At 45.2% G+C, this 10758-nt stretch overlaps 1 protein-coding gene across 1 annotated transcript in view; it reads right to left on the reverse strand.

Annotated features, from left to right (window-relative positions):
- foxo1a (forkhead box O1 a) overlaps positions 1-9265 on the reverse strand; it is a 42350-nt gene extending 33085 nt beyond the window's left edge. The window contains exon 1 of the mRNA XM_080772345.1: positions 8227-9265. Coding sequence (XP_080628471.1) covers positions 8227-8916 — 690 coding nt within the window. The 5' untranslated portion in view covers positions 8917-9265. The remainder of the gene's footprint in view (positions 1-8226) is intronic.
- Positions 9266-10758: the final 1493 nt, after the last annotated feature.

Here is a 10758-nt window from a genome sequence, read left to right on the forward strand (position 1 = left end):
CAGCGTCACACAAGAGAGAGAGAGAGAGAGAGAGAGAGAGAGAGAGAGAGAGTGTAGAACCTCTGGTTCCATGAATCAGTGATGCTGGGACCTCAGTCAGCCAATCAGCCAAGCAGAAAAGCAGACGGGCACAAGTACCGTGCTGATATTTTGAGTGCTTGATTTATTCAAACACACTGAATTCAATTAGCAGGACAAGTCTTTCTAACCCAATTTATATGACCAGTGACCACCTAATGGATATTTCTGCCAGTTTTGGCGATGAACACTGTTGAGTAAAAAAAAAGAAAAAACTTTCGCACACCAAAAGTAAAAGTTTAAGAGCAGGTGCGTAGGCAAACATGTGCACATCCATAATAAAATAATACGCACGCACACTGCTGACATTTATTGAAGGAAAGGCAACGGTCACTGATGAAAATGTATTTTTGGGATAAGTTAAATAACACATTTATGACACAGGCATAATTTGTTGTACAATTTATATGAAGACAGAGCGTGGCATCTACTCTAGCTTCCAGATGTGTGAGCTTGTAGATTGGCTATATTAGAAAAGGTTTGACATATCTCTGAACTATCTCTGTGAACTGGGCCATTCATTATGAGTAATGGTACTTTGGTTGGACTCTTGTATATTTTGAAGCCAGTGTTCTTCCACCATTGTCAGAGGGAAAGGTGTTTGTCACACACGCACGCACGCACACACACACACACACACACACACACACACACACACACACACACACACACACGGAGAGCTGAGAGGTAAACAAACAGAGCCACAGCAGGACAGATGGAAAAACAAGAGATTGCGAAACAATCACAACTCAACTGGCTAGAACCGTAACATCACTGCTCCCTCCGTTCCAAGTGAAGTAATGCGTGCGTGCATTGCACAACGTTCCATTTTGCACCGTTACCAAACGGGTTACGGGCCGAAGCTGCTGGAGGAAAGACCTCTACACACAGCTGATGATTTCTTTCTCTCTCTATCTCTCTTTGAGTGTTGCTAGCGCCACTCCTATGCAGAGCTATGTGTGAATGTATACTATGTATGCGTACGTACGTACGTACATGTATGTGTACAGTATGTACGTGTCCGTGCTGCAACACCTAAAGTGGCCAGTAGAGCACACACACACACACACACACACACACACACACACACACACACACACACACACACACACACACACACACACACACACACACACACACACACACACACACACACACACACACACACACACACACACACACACACACACACACACACACACACACACACACACACACACACACACACACACACACACACACACAAATTAAAGACTGCTGCACTGGCGTGCCAGTGACGATGAATCAGCACATAAAAAAAGCACTACGGAGTCTGAAAAGGGAAGAAGAACATAGAAAGAATGAAAGAAAGAAGAAAGGCGGTTGTAAGGAGATAGTACCGGATTAAAATCAACCAGAGTAGAGAGGGGGAAGGGAGAGGAAAACTATCATGGTTAGCAATAAAAGAACAGAAACAGATCAAGGCACCGTGTGCTGGAATGTACCGTCGGCTGGCCTGCCTGTCTGTCTGCCCAACTAACTGTCTGTATGCCATCGCGTCTGTAAAGCTGCCAGTGGCAGGGCTTTAATTACGAGGCCCAGGTTACGCACACGTGCGCGCGTACGTGGGCCCATGTCTCGCTAGCATACAGCGCCTCTCAGTTCCGCTGACTAACCAGTGGCACCAGACTTTGGCCTCCGGCCGCCCGGTTCCAGTAAAACGTCTCGTTATGCAACTCTTAATAAGTGTCACCCAGTCTGAACTCCAGAGCGCTCTGGCCGTGTGCCGCTGCCACTGCTGTTGTTGATCGCTGCTCTCTCTCTCTCTCTCTCTCACTCCCTCTCTCTCTCTCTCACTTTCTGTCTCTCTGCCTGTTTTTCTGTTCCCTTCCACCTTCCACCACAAGCAGTTTACACATCGGGGTCCGACTGAGGTTTAAATTGTAAACTCCATACAGAAACGCCCACACGCACACACACACACACACAGGATGATGTGCACAATCTGAGCATGCACACGCACGGCGTCTCACACGCACATGCACGCACAGCACACACACACACAAACACGCGCATGCACGCACACAGGATGAAAACACAAAACAAAGTGTGAGAGAAGCAGAAACAGTGAAATGAACTGGCTCCTCGGACAGGAAACGAGAAGGAGGGAGAAGGAGGAGGAGGAGTTTCTCCGCCCACCCTCACTTTTTTCCTCCTGAGAAACACAGCTGCCCCTCGTGTCCTGGTGCAGGGCCACATTTAGACCCCCCCCCCCGAGGGGAGGGCTTTCTACCAAAGCAACACAGCAGGGCTGCTGTTCAGTTCATGAGCACCCTGCCCTACTAACGCACGCACGCACGCACGTACACACGCACGCATGCACGCACACAAACAAAAACAGAGTGAAGCAGAGAGCTTCTGTAGAAGCTGGTCAAGTTGATGCAGCAGCAACTTCAGCTCTAATAATTTGTGACTGATAAGACATAAGAGGCTGTGTGTGTGTGTGTGTGTGTGTGTGTGTGTGTGTGTGTGTGTGTGTGTGTGTGTTCTCACGCGATTGCACGTGTGTGCGTGAGTGTCTGAATTACTCGATAAAAGTAGGACGATTCATATGAGGCATTCTGCCCCACGGCACACGGTACAGTAACAACGAGTCCAGTGATAAATGATTAACGCAGGACTGGTGCGCGGACATGCATCACTTACATATAGTGCAACGGGACACCACTTTGTCCTAGTCCTACTAGCATACTTATTTGTAAGGGGGGGGGGGGCAGGGAGCTTGACAGACACTGCAGTGATTCACCTTGACGCCAGAGGGAGCAGAGCTGTTCTATTTTCTATTGTATCTATTGCCGGGCCCTCCCTGACGCTGAGTCATCTTTACCTGCGTGTGCCTGGCGGGGAGTGGCTGGTTGTGTGGTACGGTTTGGCACGAGCGTAATGCCATGGAGGGTGGCTCACCGACAGGTGCAGCAATTATACTAACGCAGCTCTGTAGGCAATTAAGGCTTTTAAGAGGTAGCAATCAGCCTAAACTGTATGTCGTAGCACACAGTGGACACGCTTTATGCTACCTTGCAACTGGTGACAAAATAATGTTCTCTGTGAGAGATCTGCAGTAGAGTTCTCAAATTCTGTCCGCCTAAAATGTATGCTGATTAGTAGGGCTGGGCCGGGCCTCGGGCTCCATGAAAATAATAAATAATAATTCTGTTCTGTTTGTGTATTTAAGATGGTGCTGACTGGGGTTTCAGTTTTACTCTGTTACTCTCTCTCTGTTTAGGGCCGGTTCGGGACAAACCTTCATTTTCAGGCCCGTTGAGAACTCTAATCTGCAGTATGTTTATCAGTCCTTTAAATGTGTTATATGAATAATGATAGTATCATTACTAATATTTCGCTACACATGTAGAATCAGAAGTAATCGTGTAAAAGTCAAAACACAAACAAAAGCTCAGCAAAGAATAACTGAGGCTTAATATATACTTAATATATAAGACACGCGCCAGTGTCGCACGCCGAAAATAGCCAATCCACAAGCTCACAATCCAGACTACAAGACGCATTGTGAGCTTGTAGATCGGCATTTTTTGGCATTCAACACTGGCACGCAAGTATACAAGTATAAACCAGGCTTATGGTCGGGCCGGGTGTTCCTGTCCTCTCTCTCTCTCTCTCTCTCTCTCGATACCTACAGTGTTTACTGTAAAGGGGAGCGGGGTTGGGAGTCAATGGGTGCCTTTGCGTGGTAATGACCCGCGTGTCACTTGATGCTGGACGAGAGGCTCGGACCGCTCTGTGTTCGACTGCTCCGGCGCTGTTTGTTTTCGTGACGCGTGGGCGTGTTTACCGCCGTGGGCGGGCGGCAAGAATGTGAGGCCAGGGAAACACAGAAGAGGGAACACCACAGAGAGAGAGACACAGAGAGAGAGAGAGAGAGAGAGAGAGAGAGAGAGAGAGAGAGAGAATTGATCGCCGAACATCAAAGCACACCCCAAGAACTCCACGAGCTTGAAGCAAATATTTACTCCAAGGTGACGTACTGGAGTAGTACAGGAAAATGTGTTAGTGCTCTGTGGAACTGTGTTGAGCCGCACCCCACCACCCAATGCATGCATGCATGCACGCACACACACACACACACACACACACACACACACACACACATGCACCCACACACAAAATAACAGAAGAATAAGGAACAATCACACCGGTAAGCAGAGTTCAACTGTGACGCCGCATGCAAATTGACATGTTTGACGTCAACATTTCCTAGAGAAATACACATGCTGAAAACATGGGCTAATTTCCCCCACACTATACTGTATGTATATTATCTCCTTACATCAGAACAATGGGAATTAGGTTCAAAGTATCCCTTTAAGCTTTACTGTCGAGGTTAGTGAAGAATGACAATGTAGGGAGTAAGGGGAATGACATGCAACATAAGAACATGCACTGGGTTATCTGTGCCTATGGTGGGTGGGATATGCATCCAGGACATTCCCTGGAATAATAGTAATACATTTATTCATAAAGCACCTTTCTTTTCTTTTTAAAATCTTTTTATGTATTTATTTATTTTTAATGGAAGTCACAACATGGGCAATATTACTCACGACCCATGAAATGATGTAGACTCTGGTCCAGCAACCTAGACCACCATGATGCAGTCCCTTATTCTCTGCAATGCAATTTGTCTACACTGTACTATCACAACGGCTTTCTAACAAGTCTCGTGTCAAATTGATTTGATTTATTTTGCCGCAGAACCTCATTTGAAAAGATCTTGTGTCAGAGATGAGAGGCTCCCATACAAGAAGATTATTATTATTTTTCAAAATAGCCAAAACGTTTAATTAATGTAAAAATGTTTTAAACTTTAAAAAACTTGCTGGGGACCCCCTGGAGCCCCCTCAAGGACCCAATGGGTCCCCAGACCCCACTTTGAGAACCACAGGTGTAGAGCATTACATCATAACTCATTCAATGGCAAATGGCCTTATATTGACTGCTTGACACGCCTCCAAGGAGAAGATAAGGAAGACACAGCATACACACCACTGATCACCTCCAGCTGAGCTCTAAGGGTACAATAGTAAATCTAACTATAACAACTGATCAATTTAATTGAAACATTCTAACAACGCAAATATTGTATGGGGGGGGGGGGGTCCTCTGGCACAAGGTCTTTGACATGAAAAACCACTGATCTAACCTGCACCAGGGTTTCTATTCAACCGGGGTTAACCAAATCTTATCCAGTTCTGTATCACCCTCACCCCTTTGCCTCTCAGCACCGTTTCAATATGCTTTGCTCCATTTATTCCTTTGTGTAACAAATTATTTCCTGTCAAGGACATTGACTTTCCCTGAGAGCAAAATGTGCTGCACAAATGCATTTCCACTTGACCTGACCTGAAATATTGTTTTTGCGTGTTAGAAAATAAATCATCTACCAAAGGAGGCGTTGCTAGTTAAGTTCACTGTTAAATTTATGTGAGAGAACTAAGTTTATTAACCATCACATCACATTACACTGCAACCAAAGTTGCCCTGTAAACATTATTTTTTACTCCCACGATCATCAAAGAGGTTGGTAGGTACTAGGTACTGTCTGTTTGGAACAAAAGGTCTTTCATTTTCAAAGGACTTGAATTGACGTTCTGAAGAATTCAGTGAGACAGCTATGCAGATCAGACGGGTTGTGGGGCTGTTCGATTCAAATATTGCACTGTTTTTCACTTTACCTCCATTTTTGACCTTGATGTAAAGACTGCCTTTCACGAAAAGCGATAACAAAATGTTTATGATTATGATGTTGTTGACATGTCCTTCACTAACTCAGATGAGTGTTTTAGTTCAGAATTAGATATAACGCGCGCGCACACACACACACACACACACACACACACACACACACACACACTCTGCTGCTAGTAAGTCACAAGATCTGAAGACAGAATCACTAGAAATCTATGTGGTTGCCGCTACGTTATTCACATCACACTGTCAAGCAACATCCTTCTCCGTTTCAGCCAATTACCCTGTATCAGTTACACTAGAATTGTAAACTCATAATATTACACACACACACACACACACACACACGCTGGGGTTTTTAAGGCAAGTCGCAAGTCAGTGCATTGTTATAGCAGATGACTCAGAGCATTGATCTAGTCTCGTCTGCCTCTTCTTCACGAAGCACCTCCAAAAACAAAAACGTTGGCATTTTCTTCGAAAGGCAACTCAGACAACCTCTAAAACTAAGATGCTCAGAGGGAAAGTGCTGTAAAGGTTGTCACCCTGCTGCTGGCCTTCCACCAAGAATTGTCTCCTGCCTGTCCCTTGTCAACACCGTCTGAGCGTTCCCACTGTCACGGCAATACACGATAAATACAATGGCGGCGCGGACTTACAAGTTCCCAGGCTGTCTCCTTTCAAGCAGTGTTCCTCAAACGTGTTCATGGCAAGGACTGCTGAATGTCATTTTGTATTTGGCCGCAGACAAATATTTTGTGCCAGGCAGGGACCACCATACAACATTTGTGTTGTTCACTTTCATTCACTTTTATTTTGGTCATCAGTTCATGTGACAGTACACTCCAAGTGTATAACAAAAATGTATAATTTGTTATAAATAATACATTGTTAACTTATGACCAAAAAAGTGTAGGCTGGAGCTAATTGGCTTATTATGCATACCCTTATCATGTGATTGATGCGTGTGATTCAAATATCCAATGTGGTATATTAAATTGATTATTATGCCATATTCACACCTTTTGCAGGGGATCCCCCCAATGACCCCTGGGGGTCACCAGACCCCACTTTGAGAACCACGCTTTTAAGAAAGACAGGGGAGAGGAGCCCTTCCTAAGTGACAAAACTCTCAAAAAGGGTTTGCCATGGCAAGAGGGCTGGCATTTTAGTCTTTTTAGTCAGCCAGGCATAAGTGAAGCATCATGTTTAAACACAGTGAGGTTCAAGTCTTTCTCCAAGGGTTCACACCCCAACACCGCACACCAATACCACACAACGTCAGTTATTTTAAGCCCAGACTCTTGAGTCTTGTGTAATGTCTCTATCCGTGACATAAAACCTCTCTGGTATCCAAATGGTTTCGTAATGCATGCAACTACAATTTGCTGTGGAAAAACAGTCGGGGTTGGTATATAATTGGGAAATATTTTAGAGGTGGGGATTATTATTATTATTACCCTACCAGTCCAAAATCACAGCTCTGCAGAACGACACTTTGGGGAGAAGAATGCAGCGAGAGAGAGAGAGAGAGAGAGAGAGAGAGAGAGAGAGAGAGAGAGAGAGAGAGAGAGAGAGAGAGAGAGAGAGAGAGAGAAAAGAATCTCTGTTGAGTCAGCAGACTTACATATCAAACACATAACTCGGGAAGAGTCAGATGACTGTCTAAGGTCATGGTAGCAATTGCCCGGTTTACTGAATTACCATAAACTGGAGGGATGATGACAATGAGGAGAGGGAGAGAGAGAGAGAGAGAGAGAGAGAGAGAGAGAGAGAGAGAGGCTGTTTCACATGACCTCGAATGCAGCTCTCCCATACAACCAAGCAACCAGTGCAACCAGTCACTTATTAGTTCTCGATCCTCCTGCGTCCACCCCTCATGACAACCACTGGTCAAAATGGAGTGAAGTGTTCTCCTTTTTATTTAGTAGGCCTATATATTAAATGACTCTCAGTGGTTCTCAAAGTGGGGTCCAGACTCCAGACCTCTCAGGGTTCCTTGGAGCGGGTTATAAAAGGACCCTTACATGTCTGTAACTCTGAGAGTTACAGACATGTACCGCCGGTTCTAAAAGGACACTTATGGGTCTGTAACTAAGAGCGTAGGCCTACTAGCCTACCTACAAATGGAACTAAATGGACCCTTTATAGGTCCATTTGTACACTCTCAGAGTTATGGAAAGTTATTAGTTAAAATGAATGGATAACTGTCGTGTCAATATATTATGATACATATAGCAGCCTAATACACATAACAGTGTATATATGCATCACACAACAGTACAACACACACACACGTGCGCGCGCGCGCACACACACACACACACACACACACACACACACACAGTGCATCTCAGGTAATAGTTGCGTTTTGAGCTGGAGAGAGAGCGCCATGCAGTGCCTTACCTTCCATCCCGCAGAGCTGTTGCTGTCCCCTTTGTCTTTGAAATAAGGCACACTCTTCACCATCCAGTCGTAGATCTGCGACAAGGTGAGCCGGTTCTCCGGGGAACTTTCGATGGCTTTGGTGATGAGGTCGGCGTACGACATATTCCCCCACGCGTTGCGGCGACTGGAGCTGCTCTTCCTCTGCGCGGCAGCAGCCGCGGCGGCGGCGGCGGCGGCCGACGACGATGATGCTGCTGCTGCTGCTGATGATGATGCTGACGGTCCTACGGAGGACGACAGGAGAGACACCTGTTGTTGCTGCTGCTGATGTGGGAGTTGTTGAGGTGGGCCGCCCTGGTGCTGCTGCTGCTGTTGTTGTTGATGAACACAGTTCTCCTGACACTGGAAGTCATTGCACTGATGTAGGATGACCGGTTTGTGATCGGAGGAGAAGTCCTCCGTCTCCTCCAGCAGGCTGAGGTTGCTGATGAAGTTGTTGTCGCTGACGCCGGGCTCTTGTTTGACGGAGGGCACTGGCGACGACGTGTTGGAGTCGCCCGCGGCTCCCGGTCCTCCTGCCGGGTTGATGAACTCCGGCCGCGGCAGAGGCCAAGTGCACGACCGGGGCCGCGACAGGGGCTCGAAATCCGGGTCGAACTCCACTAAATTGTGCGGTTGTTGGTGTTGGTGGCCTGCCCCTTCCGCCATGGCTGAGGGAATAGCGGAGCTTTGAGGGAGCGTTAAACTTTCATATACAAAAATAGTTATGAAGAATAATAAACGCCCGATGAATATTTATGAACAAAAAAATTATAATCTCTCAATAAAAAGAAAAACTCCCTCGAGGGCTACATTGAAAGTCACATTCCAAGGCGCTTTAGCTGTGTTTAGTAATAACCTCAGTCCAAATAAATCTTAAATATTGTGTTTTTTGTTAAAAATGGCACTTCGATTATAAAAATAACAATAAAAAAAGTTGACTAGTTAAGTTGATCCACTTTGTTTTTCGCTGATCGTAGTAACATTCCGTCCGCTCTCTCCACTGTGCTGCTGCCTGTTGACTATTATCCTCTGGCGTGTTGGAGAGTTTTACTGGAACTATCACTGTCAGCTGATAGGCTACCACCCACACGTTTGACTGGCGCCTCACAACCTCCAATGACAACCCATCTACACTCAGTCAGCACGCTGTCACTGTCACTGATAAAACTGCAATCCGTAACTTTTATTTTAAAATAATTAAAACGTTATTTTATGATCCAATTTGTATACAAGCACCAGTGGTTATTATGCCTTTTTATGATACGTGGTACATTTACATAGCTAGTGCCTTTCCAATGTGTATTGCATTTGCATTTCCTTGACCCATACACAATTCACACACGCCGATAGCGGAGGAATCCATTAAGGCACCAATCTGCACAGTGCACATCGGGAGGAGAAATTGGTAGCCTGGCGGGGCCAGACTCGTATATAGGATTCACTGACGCGCGTCAATGATGAGTCTGGCCCATGGCCCCGCCAGGCTAAGAAATTAGGGGGGCGTCTTGCTCAAGAACACTATTCGACACTACTCTAGGGTTCCCATTTAAGCGTTTGTTTGTTTGATTGATTGATTGATTGAAAATGTTATTAACAGTTTGTATCAATGAAAGTACAGATCTGTTCTGACATTCCATATGTTGATCTGACCTCATCAAACCCTGTACACTCAAGACACGCTCCATACAGGCCTACAGCATTTATTCCATTGTGTTGATCTGACCCCCCATGCCAAAGCGCCAGCAGTCTGTCTGCCATTATTATTATTATTATTACCCTTTTATTATTATTATGATTTACAATAAATAAGTAAATAAAAAAAGTTGTGTTTTATAATCATTCTAATTTCACGGATCTCCAGAGAGTTTACAGACCTAAGGGTTCGTTTGGTTTAATTGGTTTCAAATCCAGGGCATGAAACTTACGGAGTGCAGCTTTAACACCCAGTATTTCACTTGTGTAGTAGTAGGGGGCGGTGGTGTGTGACGGTGGGGGTCCATGTTTTCATTCTTTCACCTTGTAAACATCGTATTGAGCAATCACACAACCACGTTTGTAAATGGGAAAATGGCATACCGAGCTCACGTGTAGTCTATTTTTGAATGAAATACAGAGGTGTTGTGTAACTTTAAAAAGTTCAGAAGTCGAGACCGAAAAGCACTAGACATGTTTACATCAGGGTCCTCCATTTTCAATTCATCAGATCATGATGTTAAACATAACTCAGTTGAAGTATCACTTCACTTTGAAATGAAGTGATTTACTCAACAGTAAAATGTGGAGCTCAATAACAGTTCAGTCTGTCTATTGTGTGAGTATATAATAACAGTGTTGCATTCGCATTGTGAGTGGAACCATAAACTCATTCACAGCTACAGCTCAATGACAGCGCCTCACTGAGGGAGTCCGTGTGAAGGGTGGTGTGTGGCGACACCTTCTGGTCATTTTAACATAGCCTACTATAACTGTTTTTGGTCTCAGCGAAGGTTTCATGATCATCATGAATTA

Source organism: Protomyctophum bolini, assembly GCF_963924005.1.
Source record: "Protomyctophum bolini genome assembly, chromosome: 9".
NCBI lineage: Eukaryota > Metazoa > Chordata > Actinopteri > Myctophiformes > Myctophidae > Protomyctophum > Protomyctophum bolini.